Raw genomic sequence first — 13,315 nt, 5'->3', positions numbered from 1 at the left:
GCTATTCAGTCTGCCTGTTATCTGTCTGTGTGATTAATGTGTGTGTGTGTGTGTGCGTGCACGCCCGTGCACGCGTGTGTGTGTGTGTGTGTTACCTCCACTCCTCCCCTCACCCTCAGAACTTTCAGGTCCTTCAGGAAGGGGGGGACTTCATTATGTTTGGTCACGGTTGACAAATCAGGGAAATCCGACACCAGTTGTTTATTAGTGTAGCGCTTCATCACAATTACCTTCTAAACATGCTTCACACCTCCTACCTACTAGGCAATTGGGCTGAAGTCTGGGCTGACTTAGGCAGTACACACCACACGACTTCAGTCTTGCCTTGCCGTCAGGTTGGTGGTCCACAATAGGCGACTGGGTACATACTGAGGTGAACACATGAAGACTCTGCTATCCTATGAACCCACATTCTCTGAAAGATCGCCAAATCTCGCACGAACAATGGAACTCACGCAGACAGGAAACGTTGAGTGCCATAAAGGCTAGTTACGTTTGTTTTTTGACCGTTTTTGACACGTTTATAACATTTGTAACATTTGGACACCATAGCAAATGTTGTTCATGTTGTAACCAGTGACCGCTCTCCCAGGTCGTTCTCCTTATCTTCCACTTGACCCATTGGCCACTCATGACCCGAACCCCACATTCAGAGACCCCCCCCCCCCCCACCCCTCCCGGACTGAGTCTGCCAAGTCAGATGACCCTAGTACCACACACCCTGACCCTACAACCCCAACAAAACAAAAACATCTAGTGGTTAGTCCAGAATACATGAGTCAGTAAACATTAGTCAGTAATACTCCACATTCCGGACGGAACCACAAGAAGATGTGTGGTATGTGGTGGTGGCCAGTATAGCTTACCGCTGAGTGCTGGGCTTACATGAAGTAAAAGGCGGGAAGTGGTGAACCACATCTTCACGGAAAACCCCCAGATAGCTGATACTGGACATTATATTCTGGTGCTGACGACAACGTTTATGATGCCCCGACAAAACAGTCACACACTTTGCCAAAAAGAAGGCTTAAACACAGAGTCCCGAACACTAGCTGCTTTAAGATGCTAAACATAAGCTTTATTGACAAGGATGCTGACACAATGGTGAAGGTAGCTCAGAAAAGGGGCACTCCTCAAACTCTTCCACCCCCCATAAAGCTTTTTTTAAAGATTGTTAGTTTTGGTTTGGTGTTTTTGGTTTGAGGGTGGGTCAGGTTGTGGGAGTCAGAAACCAGATTGTCTTCTGTTGCGGATCGTAGGGTGGAGGAATCTTCAGGGAGTAACCCTGAGGCAGAAGAGGATGACCTCAGCACCACCCTGGGCCTGGTCTCTCTGTGTGTGGTGAAGCGTTGGAGAGAGCTATGCAGTTTAGCTTGTCCCTCTTCCGCCACCCCCCCCCCCCCTCTCTCATTGTGCTGTGTTTGGTGTACTCATTAACAGAGACGTGGTGATTAGGGGACCTGGGCAGGCACATCTCCCCCCCCCCCCCCCTCAAAAGGAAAGGTATCGCTGTTCAGACACCCGTGGTCGGTCATGCTGAAACGCAGCGTAAAAACACAATTATATCACCCCTCCCCACACCCACCCCCTGGTTCTTGTTCTAAAGCTGGACTCAACAGCTGTATGGTCCACACCCGACAGATGCACATGTTCTCATATCACCCAGCAGAATAGAAGGAGTTAGAGTTAGGCGGAAAAGGGGGCTCCTGTTACCTACAACCTGTGACCTTTGCTCTAATGCCTCTGTGGGGGGGGGGGTGGGGGGGGGGGGGGGGGGGGGGGGGGGTGGAAGAGTTTGAGGAGTGGTGATTATTATAAGAACACATTATTCCTTTGGGAGTCCCCAGTGGCAGTTGTGGCTCCCGCCCTGGAGGGAGATCCGTTGGCCAGTGGTTACACCCACGCCCTCCCAGGAAACGGACTAGGATTATCTGGCAGGAAAAAGCCATGCTTAACGGCCTAACAGCTTCACATTGCAACACTATTTGTTTTGTCTCCTGACCTGGATCTATCACGTCGTGTTCAGACAGAGAGCCACTGTGTCTGTGTTTAGCAGGAAACAGCATGTTCTCAATCACTCGATATCTTCCAGCATGCACAGCGAATAGATTAAGAGATAAGATGTTAAAACTCCTGTTTAGGGGTCCTGGTAGGAGTGTGTTTCCCAAGGCACTTGAGGAGCTACCACTGCGAGCCAGCTGTCAAGCCTCATCTTAGCCCGTCCAGACAGCCCTGCCCCTGCATGTACAGCGAGACCCCCGCCAGCAAAGACAGTAGCCTCAGGCCTCTGGTCTCCGTGATGGAGCAGGTTGGGGGGGGGGGGGGGTTGTTTGGTCAAATTGGGAGGGTCAGGGGACAATGTAGTTCCAGGGTTGTTGTTCTATTATTTATGCTATGGTCATCCTGTTCAGAGTCTGGTTGTTGTTTTTAGGTAAGGTTACCCTGTCAAGTCTATCATTTTATGGATGGGGTAAAGGGTCACTTGGCTTCCGGTCATTAGCCATTATCAGGCGTTGGGTGCCAGCCTCACCGAGCCAGAGTCAGACTGATTAGACTCTGGGGATAGGTGAGGCTGCACACCTGTGGTGCATGTGGAAATTGTTGAGGATTGTATTACTTGTTAGACAGTTAGATATGGTTTGGCCTCATGCTGTTTTCCCCCACCCTGCCAGAGCCCGGTCTCATGACCCCCACTGTAAGTTGGAAGACACCTTTTCATTGCTCTCACACCGCTCCCTGCCGGATCTCTTTCTCGAACCCCCAGTTGTAGTTGATAAATATGTTTCACCTTCATCCTTTTCTCATCCTCCTCCCAGCCAGACTTCCGCCTCTAATCCCCCTTTTGTTCTTAAGGCACTTGATCAACGGAGCAACTGAGGGGTTGGTATTTGCATTAAATGGCCCTTGTCTTACAGCCTTACTCTTACTTACTGACTGTTGAATGTGAGTTGAGATGATCTGGGGGTACTATCTGGGTGAAGTGAAATTGATCATTTCCTAAATGAATAGGAAATGACAAATGTTTGTCATGAACGTTTCATTTTCTGACTCATTTAAACACTGGTGTCGATATGTCAAATATGTCTTCAGGCAGGCTAATTGTAAAATCATATTATGTATGCACAGATGCAGTTAAACACACATTGTTCTGATATTGTCTTATGTCACTATTGCCAAACCAAGGACATTTAAACAGGAAGCTGTGTATGTGAGTGGGTGCACAATCCACTCCTCAAGGTATACGGCCTGAAACTGGAACAGATGAACCATCATGTTATTGAACAGGGTTGGTATTAACACACCACACATGCACACACACACACACACACACAGCGCACAGCGAGCAGTGGTACCGCATATCACTTTCCTGTTTGTCTTCACACCTTTAGCAGCGTTAACAACAAAACATGGCACGTCTAAATAATGCCACATGAACACAGATTTCATTTTCAATGATGACTAAGATACTAAGATACTAAGATATCAAAGTAGATGGCTGACAATACACATTGAGGAGGCATTAATGTTCTTGCACAAATGGGATTTAGGAGTAGAAAGAAAGTGAGATGACTTGGATACTGGTGTTGATAAAATGTTTTCCTGCAGCCAGTACAACCATTAGCGTGCGCAGACATGCACACATTGTTCTGTTTGTTGTGTCATGTCATTATTTCACAACCAAGGGCACTCCACACAATGCTATGTGTGGAGTGCACGCACACACACGCACACACACACATACACACACACACACACACACACACACACACACACACACACCAAGCATTAAACCCACCAGTACTAGCCAACTACACCAACCCTTACCACCCAGTGTTGTCATTTCCCGGCAGCCGTTCCTTGTGGGCGATGTCCACCAGAGCTGCCAACAGGATTAATGCTTTGTCTTTGATTAATCTTTATTCAGTAAACAGAGAGAGCTTTATCAATACACTGCCCCACACTCCCTGCTCCATTCCAATGTCTTTATGTAACAGAGGAGAGCTGCTGCTCAAAGTAACCCTCCCGTCCCCCCTCAGGAGACACAGATAAGGCTTGCTTACAGCGTGGAGGAGAGACAGCATCAGACAGGGCTGCATGTGACTGGACCTGTCTTGACTGGAGCTGCGTGCTTAGTGCTATCGTGGGCCCTTGTAGGCGCTAGTAGGTGCTAGGGCCTTTTTACGCCATTGTAGAGTTGTGGAAAAGCAGCGTAAAGACAGCAATTTGAACAACTGAAAAGGCATAGGAAAATACAGTGCCGTACAATGCAGCGTTATGAAAGCTTAAAAGTTGATTTTATTGAATACACCTCTACAATGAGGCATAGGTTTGACGCTTACACACATACTCATCCCTGTACAATGGTTATTATAAGTTGATTGATGCGGTGGTTGTGTTGGTATGATAAGGGTTGTTATGTTTGATGGTGTGGGACTAAGCGGTTGTATTTGTTTCTACTAATGTAGCTGTATTTCATTGACTAGGTTTTATGTGTCTGTGTTTGATTACAGTGGTTGTCATTGTGTTGACAACCACTGTAATCATGTAGCTGGGCTTGTTTTTTTTTATAACAAGAGGCTGTGTGCTCGATTAGTGTTGTTGTATTTGTGTGAATAAAGGGGTTGTTGTGAACGTGCGGTTGTGTTTTTTACGACTAGGGTTGATGTGTGTGTGAGTAGGGTTGTGTTTGTGTGTGTGGGGAAGTTGTGTTTGTGTATCTAGGGTCTGTTATGTGTGTGTGTGTGTGTGTGTGTGTGTGTGTGTGTGTGTGTGTGTGACTAAGCTGCAGTTGTGTTTCTGTGGCTAGCGAGAGGCGTGCGTGTCTCCAAAGCCTCCAGACCAGCTCAGCGTTAAAAGTCGACGTTCAGGGGGTCTCCCACACCGCCCAGCGCGTCGCCCCGGTCCCTGCACCCACGGACCCCCCGGGGCCGTCAGCACACAGCCAGTCTGGCTTCTCCTGAAAACCCCAAACGCCTTTATAGGCTAATAAGACCAGTTTCAGGAGCCCGCTGGGCCCTCTCCCCACGAGGGGGGGAGGAGGGACGGATTAAGAGGAGGGACGTGGAATGTGAAGGAAGCCTTATGGGTCTAACGTGTGGGAACACACAATTAAAAGGCTCAGATCGGCCATATCTTTCTAATTAACGCTATTTCCTCCCCAATAACTTCCTGTGAGGCAGAGAACATGGGTGGGTTAGGTACGGTGATGCACACACCCCCCCCACACACACTCACACACACACACACACACACACACAAGTGCGCATACACACACATGCACGCACACCATACATACACACACACACACACACACACACACATACACAGATACGTATACACACACACACACACACACACACACACACACACACACACACACACAGGAGACATAGGTATATTTCCTTGTCATGTGATTTAAGCAGTGAAGTAAATTTCAAGTGGAAACCACACACAAAGGCATGTGCACACACACACACACACACACACACACACACACACGTTGGGGTCTCATGCAGGGCCCCGGAAGAGATTGATCCAGCCCCGAGGTTGTGGACGCGCCGGTGGGTCTGTGGTCGGTGAGATCTTCAAAGAACCTTCCAGAAGCACGGTTGGATGATCAGACACACGTACTGACAGGGAACAGCAGGTCCAGTTCAGTCCAGTCTAGTCCAGTCCACTTCAGTCCAGTCCAGTATAGTCCAGTCCAGTCCAGTCTAGTTCAGTCCAGTATAGTCCAGTCCAGTTCAGTTCAGTTCAGTCCAGTATAGTCCAGTCCAGTCCAGTATAGTACAATCCAGTTCAGTCCAGTATAGTCCAGTCCAGTCTAGTCCAGTTCAGGAGAGTTCTGTCCAGTCCACTACACTATAGTCCAGTCCAGTACAGAACAGTAGTCCAGTACAGACCAGAACAGTACATTACAGTATAGTACAGTATAGTATAGTAAAGTATACTGTATCCAGTACCAAACAGTATAGAACAGTACAATACAGTAGAGTATAGTAGAGTACAGTACAGTACAGTAAACTGTATCCAGTACAGAACATTATACTACAGTACAGTATTGTACAGTATAGTATACTGTATCCAGTAGAGAATAGTATAGTAAAGTACAGTACAGCACAGTATACTGTATCCAGTACAGAACAGTATAGTACAGTACAGTATAGTCCAGTATACTGTATCCAGTACAGAACAGTATAGTACAGTATAGTCCAGTATACTGTATCCAGTACAGAACAGTGTAGTGCTGTATAGAACAGCCCAGTCCAGTAAAGTCCAGTTCAGCTTCACTACTCAACTCAGACCCCTCCTGAGGTAATTGTACTTCAAATCGTACTTATTAACTGTCATTGGTGGTGTCATGTAATAAAAATTAATAATTAAAGCGCTCGGCTAGCACCATATGTCTCTAAAATAAAATACTGATGTAAATGTAACACATCTATAGTTCTGCATTACATCACAAGTAGGTTTATCTGCTGCACTCTCAAATGTTTTCACATTAAAAGCGCAACATGAGAATGTAGGGTGGCGTCCCGCCGGGAACGGCCTGTGTTTTCTCACGCAGCGCCGCTAACTTAAAGGTCGCGCTGATTAGATAAGAGTTGTGTATGCACACAGCAAGGAGTCTGCTGGCCCCAGGTGAGGGGCCCTGTGGAACCCAGGGGCCCCTGGGTAAGAAGATACAGTGTGTTCGATTGTATAGAACTACACCATCACATGAGGAGAATTAACCATAAGGAATACACTGACATAGATTTAAATACAATGACACAGATTCAATGATGCTTGCTTGATTTATAGTACTCTTACACGTGTGTTCAGCTGCACTCACATTAATTCAAGTGTACTTATATTTAAATTACACTTTTATGCTTTCACTTCCATAATTATTTTACATAACAATATGCCAACATGACATGTGTGGTTCTTCATTGATGAAGGCTGTGTCTCATACGTTTCCCGTTTCATAAGAGGAAGTGCCATATTTGAGGAAGCAGCCTCCGCCCCTCGATGGCAACATGCGTGTTTTAGGAGAGATGGCAACATGCGTGTTTTAGGAGAGATGGCAACATCTGTGTTTGGTTTCTGTGCCTCATTTTGTGAGCCTAACCGCTGCTGGATACAGCTTTTTATTGTTGTTATTGTGGTCACTCTCTTCCTCATGAACCTGTGCTACTGCTAAAATGTGTTTGTGCTGTAATGTGTTCATGCTTGCCTGGGCTAATGTTAACTTGCTGCTTGCGTTCGTACCATGAAGTCTTGCTGCTCGTTTTCTTTCCCAGTTGGACCTTTGACCCCTAGTGGAGGGTGGACATCATGTTCACGTGATGGACCAGATAAGCGTCTCTCCGGCTCCAAACACACAGCCAGTGGGCCGTCTCACGTGTCCACGCTTGTTTGTGATGCAGCCTCTGCGAAAGCATAGTCTGATTTTCCTTTGCACTATTTGGTCAAAACACTTTTATGACATGTGTGTGACTTGTGTGAAAATGACCTTAACTGGGTTCTCTTGAAATAAGTGTGTTCCATTTGAGAAACCAAGAGTCTGCCCCCTACCTCCCCTTTAGTTCAGTGGTTTGAGTTAGATGCTGTATCGTCGGGTCTAGATGTGTGCAGACAGATGGCCCTTCAGCAGATGATTCTGCTGATAGCACATGTCGGCGGTGGAGCAGACAGTTGGGGAACACGACGGGGCTGTTTCTTACCAGACGATGACACGTGAAGAACAAACTCTCTGCTCCATGATGTTCACCCGGCAGCTGTGGCCCTGACCTCCGACCTCTCTCACTCCCTCCTTATAGCTCCCCCTCCCTCCCTCCCACCCTCTATATATCTCCCACCCCATCTCCCTCGCTATCTCTTGCTTTTCCTCCCCCTCTTTCTCTCTCTCCTTCTCTCTGCCTGCCTCTCTCTGTACTTTTGTCTCCCCCTCTCTCTTAATCCCCTCTTCCTCTCTGATTCTCCCTCTTGTTTTTATTATCCTTCTGTTCCTACCACCCCCCCCCATCTCTCTCTAGTATTCCCCTTTCCTTAATCCCCTCTTCCTACCTCATTCTCCCTCTTGTTTTTCCTCACTCTCTCCTCCTTCTTTCTCTCCCCTCTCTCAAATGTTGTTGCGAAGGAGAGAATGAGTATGTATACGGTCTCTCTCTCCATCTCCCCCCCCTCTTCTCTACCTCTTACTCTTTTTCTCCATCCCATCTACTGTATTTATCTCCCTCTTTCTCCAAAATGGTCTAGGAGAGGACTAGTATGCAGCCCCTCCCTCCCCTCTCTCTCCGCTCTCTCCCCCCTCCAGAGGTAAGGAGGTGCAGTATGTAGACAGGGCCGGGTTTGACCTCCAGGCTGTGTAAATAGCAGCGTAGTGACATGTGCTTCATGTTATCCAGTCTTGGACAGCCCGTCCGCACAGCTCAGAGCAAGTCTTAGCAACACGCCAAACAGCTGAAATGTTGTCTATGTCTTATTTCAGGGAAATGCAAAAAAAGGATTTATATTTAACACAAATCTTTACCACAAACAAGCAAACAACCTGGCCTACAATTTCCCTTTGTCTGTAACTGTCAACTGATATTTACATCTGATGCTTTTGCGGGGTGAAAGTGAAAGTTTGTTTGTACGTTGATTCCCGCCAGCGTTTTTTTCCTTTGGTGGTGCAATGACACAAAAGGATCACCGTTGTTCTCGGAAATTGCACTTTAGCGCAGTTTATTTTTGTTTTCACTGACTGCACTCATATAGAAGTCCAGGTTCTGTGGAGAAGAAAACAGTCAAACGCTGTTTGTTTTGTCAGCAGGGGAGGGGGTCACCCGGGGTCACTCAGGGATCATTCTGGATACTTGCCTTGGGTGTTAGGGTATTTCTCATGTCTGCTTCTGTAGTCGTACTAGTAGCAGTAGTAGTAGTAGTAGTCGGAGTAGTAGGGGAAGTAGTAGTACTGCAAGTATACTGTTTCTCATGTATGCTATTCATAATTTATCAGACAAAAGCTCCATCCTCCACCACCAGTCTATGCAGTATTTAAGGGCGTCATTTTTAAACATACCAAAGTATATTTCTGTACCGTATCTAGGGGTTTAGTTTTTGAGAATATTAGAACATATTGAAGGGACCAACAGGGCAGTGAACCCAGTCATTTTGGCATTTCCTTGGTCACTGCCATCCACCGTTTGCTCATCTCACACTCCTCAATCTCCTGCTAGTCAATCTCCCGCTAGTCAATTTCCAGCTAGTCAATTTCGAGCTAGTCAATTTCCAGCTAGTCAATCTCTCGCTGGTTCAAGAACCCTGCCTGGCTCAACGGACAGACAGGAAGCCACACACTGCTCTCTGGTCCTGCTTTCACTTCCATTTCTCTGTCTTCACACTCTTCCACAACATTCACTTCACGCCCAGCACTCTCCTCTCTGACTCATGTTGGACTTCCTTTTGAAGAGATGAAGGAGAATTTTTTAAGAAGATTGTCTAGTAGGGACAGCGTACTTTGACTCCTAGACAAAACGCAGTCCCGGCTTCAAACCCCAATCTTCCCAATATACTTGTAGGCATCCTCGCACAAGATGCCCAAACCCCTACCTGCCCTTTAATGTCATGTTTGTATAATAATTCACTGTAAATCAATGAAGGGCAGTGCCTGCTAAATGACTTAAGAGTAGGAGACGTTAAAGTAGAAGTTATAGATTCACAAAGACCTGGTTTGTGTTTAGACAGAACATGAATTTAATTCATTCCAGTGGCATGAGTGCAGTATTTTCCATTTTTATGTCAGTGCATTAATCTGCCAAAAACATATGACATCCAATAAACAACAAAATGCCCCATAATGTGTTTCACATACAAGTCTCGGCATAAGAACCCAGACTGAGCGCAGGGGGCCCGTAGCATGACATTAATTAATGTTAACTTAAGAAATACTATTTCAGTTAGCCTCACCACTTACAAATGTACACATTTATACACGTTGCACTCATACAGGACACTGTATGAGTGACATAACACTCTCATTCGCCATATTATTCCATGTTTCTATATTATTCCACAAGGAGGGATTCACGTTGTCAAGTGGTCGTTTACACAGATCCACTGTTGAAGTAAAGGAGTCACTGGTAAAAACATGATCCATGCACTGCAGAACCGATCAAAAGTCAGTGCTTTCGTCCTGAGAGGAAGAGTTAAAGTCCTAATAATTCTTTGGAAGACGGGGCTGCGACAGGGCTCCGACATTGAACAGAGGCCGCGGTGACCTTTTGCGGTGGCAAAACGGCAAAAAACGGCCGTATTTCAAACTGAAGACTCGTTGTGGAACACCTTGGCCTTGAGGCTGCGCAGGCTGCACTGGAGTGCTGAGCTGGACTCGGACTGCAGGGCCTCGGAGAACTTGATGTCGTAGGAGCGGCCGACCTGGGTCTTCCTCTTGATGGAGTTCTGGATGGTCTCCGAGGTGAAGTAGTAGACGATGGGGTCGAAGCAGCAGTTGGACACGGCCAGGCACAGGGCGATGGGGTATATCGTCCGCACCACCGACTCCGCCGGGCAGCCCGGCAGTGTCTTGGTGCGGACGAGCGCGTAGAACACCAGGTTGACGTTGTACGGGATGAAGCAGAAGCAGAAGATGGACAGGTGCACGATGATCATCAGCAGGATCTTCGTCTTGTTCAGCTTGCTGCCGTGGCTGAGCGCTTGCGGCTGCCGCAGTGTCCGCAGCACCATGACGGAGCACACCACGTTGAGCAGCAGCGGGATGAAGAAGCCCACCGTCTCGATGAAGATCACCATCTTGGACAGGTGCGACTTCCACTGTTTGGACGAGAAGTTCTCGAAACAGGCTATGTTGTGGTTGTCCTGCAAGGACGTGGTCTGCAACTTGAAGCCTGTGGGAAGGCTCCCAGCCAGCACCAACACCCACACCGCCACGCACACAATCTTGGCGTTGCGCTTGGTCCTCAGCCATCGCGAGCGCAGCGGGTACACGATGGCCAGGAAGCGGTCCACACTGATGCAGGTGAGGAAGAAGATGCTGCCGTACATGTTGGTGTAGAACAGCGAGACGGAGAGCTTGCAGAGCACGCTCTTAAAGGGCCAGTGCTTGTTCATAAAGTAGTACACCCTTAGAGGCAGGGTGAGGACGAAGAGCAGGTCGGACACCACCAGGTTCATCATGTAGGTGGTGGTCTCGTTCCTCAGCTTCAAGGAGCATGTGAAGATGTACATGGCCACCACGTTGGTGAGCAGGCCCACCACGAACACGATGCTGAACACCACACTGTACAGCGGGTACTTGAACTGGTCGTTCTTTACGCAGTTGCCGCCGTCGTCGGCCGTGCCGTTGCCCTGCAGAAGGCTGCTGTTGCTCACAGTCCACGGAGCGGTGCCCTCGCCCCACCGCTGGGTGATGTTCTCCGCAGGCAGAGTGCTGTTGAACATGTTTGGTGGCGATGGTGGAGAAGGAGGAGAAAGGTTGGGGGTTGGGGGGGAGTCAGAGAATGGGCATCCGTTACGCAAGAGCAACACAATAACGACAGCTGTCCCACACTGTGGGTCTATCATGAATAGCCCCCCCCAGACGCGTCAATCTCTCCTTTCAAAACTCTGTACTCCGTAAAAGTAAGTCAGTGTTCCTCGAGCGCTACAGGTTCTCCTGCGCTCTGAGCATGTGGTCCACAGGGGAACGAGGCTTACTGCCGGGGGTCCGGCACGCTGCCCTCCACATTCTGGAGGTTTCCCTGAGCCATATCAGGGTGGGCTGAGGACGGGGGGGACCGGAGGGGGCAGGGGGCGGGGGGGGAAGCTTATGCTCAAAAGACCCTTCCCTTAGGACTCGGCCCCAGGCTGGGGATTCCTCCCCTCCCCCTTGTCCCTTCCACACCACCCACCCAGCACCCCACGAGCTGCGGGGCAGAAGCCGCTCTTACTTGGTTCACAAGGCACAAACAAATCACCTGTCTTTGTGTGAGCGCTTGTTTGTTGTTGGTCCAATCCAGTTCACCCGCGGGCTAAATCCAAAACAGCCCCAGGTCCAAACTGTGAATCCAATCCAAAAATGTCTTTCATTGCAAAGAAGAACAAAAAAGAAAACACTTTCCTTTGTCCAAACCGTGATCCACAGATTATTCCGTCATGGGTTTTATTCTCCTTAGTTTGGTTGTTGAGGAGCAGCAGCATCCACCCTGCAGCATGTAGAACTGAGGTCCCACCATCCACTCAGCTTCAACACAACTTCTGCTGTGTGTGTGACAATATAACTGTTACTTCTGTCTGTTTCTCCCTCTCTTTTAGAGTCTGCTGCTTCCTGCCCCCCCCTCTCTCTTCTCTCTCTCTCTCTCCCTCTATCTCCCTGACTCACACCCCTTGGGTACGCACTTCTCCCTGTCTGCCCGTGACAGCCAGTGGGCTTTCTGCTAGAGTGAGCTCTTGAATAACCTCTTACTGCTGGAGCTCTGCGCCCCGGCAAGACACACCGTTTTGTTTTCTTTCAGAGTTTGAGAGGAGGAGGAGATTGAGGAGGAGTAGGAGGAGAGATTGTAGTAACTCCTCCCTCCCTTTCTTTCCTGGCTCCTCCTTGTCCTTTGTGGGTAAGTGTTAAAGGGGTAGTTACCCAAATGCTAGCACATTTTTAAATATCTGGTGTGGGTTTTACTAATGAACTGTGTCTTTAAAACCAGTAGATTGACATAGACGTGATACCATGTTTTTTTCTATAACACCATAAGTCAGTGATCAACTGCAATACTAAGTTTTGCAAACATATCTAATATGTGGTAAAATAGCTTTTCAAAACATTTTCTGTTAACTAAAAAGAAAGACAAAATGCCTGTTTCATTGTGAAACAAAATGATATACAAATTAACTACCTACACAATGCCACTGCTCAAGGGATCAAAGCATTCTTTGATTTTTTGGTCCAAGGAAAAGGACATTTCCAAAGACATTTACCAAATGGAATTACAAAGGTTACAGCACAACAATGGTGGCGAAAGTGCCACTTCAATGTAGAATAGTCGGACAATCACATAATAGAAAACATATTGAGATTTATAATTTGATTGGATTCTATCCTTGATAGGTCAAAGGGTACAGACATCTTTAGAATGCATTTTTAAGCCAGGCCCTTAAATGAGGTCAAACATGACGTTCAATGATGTCACTAACAACATTGTGCAGTGATGCAGAACACAGCTCTGAGACGCTGATTGTGTTTGAAAACAATGGTTAACATTAATAATCACAGAGATTGCCAAGAGATTGCTGTCACCCGGAAGTTGTTGTCGCCAGTTGGGGTTCCAAGCGCAGAGCAGACAAACTCAGAAGCCCA

The 13,315-nt window shown here is 47.6% G+C and overlaps 1 protein-coding gene across 1 annotated transcript; it reads right to left on the bottom strand.

Moving 5' to 3' along the window:
* Window positions 1-9,736: 9,736 nt before the first annotated feature.
* Window positions 9,737-12,411, bottom strand: lpar6a (lysophosphatidic acid receptor 6a). Its single transcript, XM_084466803.1, has one exon. The coding sequence runs from the start codon at window positions 11,548-11,550 to the stop codon at window positions 10,285-10,287; it is 1,266 nt and encodes a 421-aa protein (XP_084322929.1). The 5' UTR covers window positions 11,551-12,411; the 3' UTR covers window positions 9,737-10,284.
* Between the last annotated feature and the right edge of the window lie 904 nt (window positions 12,412-13,315).

Source organism: Micromesistius poutassou (assembly GCF_964030765.1).
Source record: "Micromesistius poutassou genome assembly, chromosome: 4".
NCBI classification, from domain to species: Eukaryota; Metazoa; Chordata; class Actinopteri; order Gadiformes; family Gadidae; genus Micromesistius; species Micromesistius poutassou.
The sequence above is the reverse complement of the archived record's forward strand: the minus strand, read 5'-3'. Positions and strand labels throughout refer to the sequence as shown.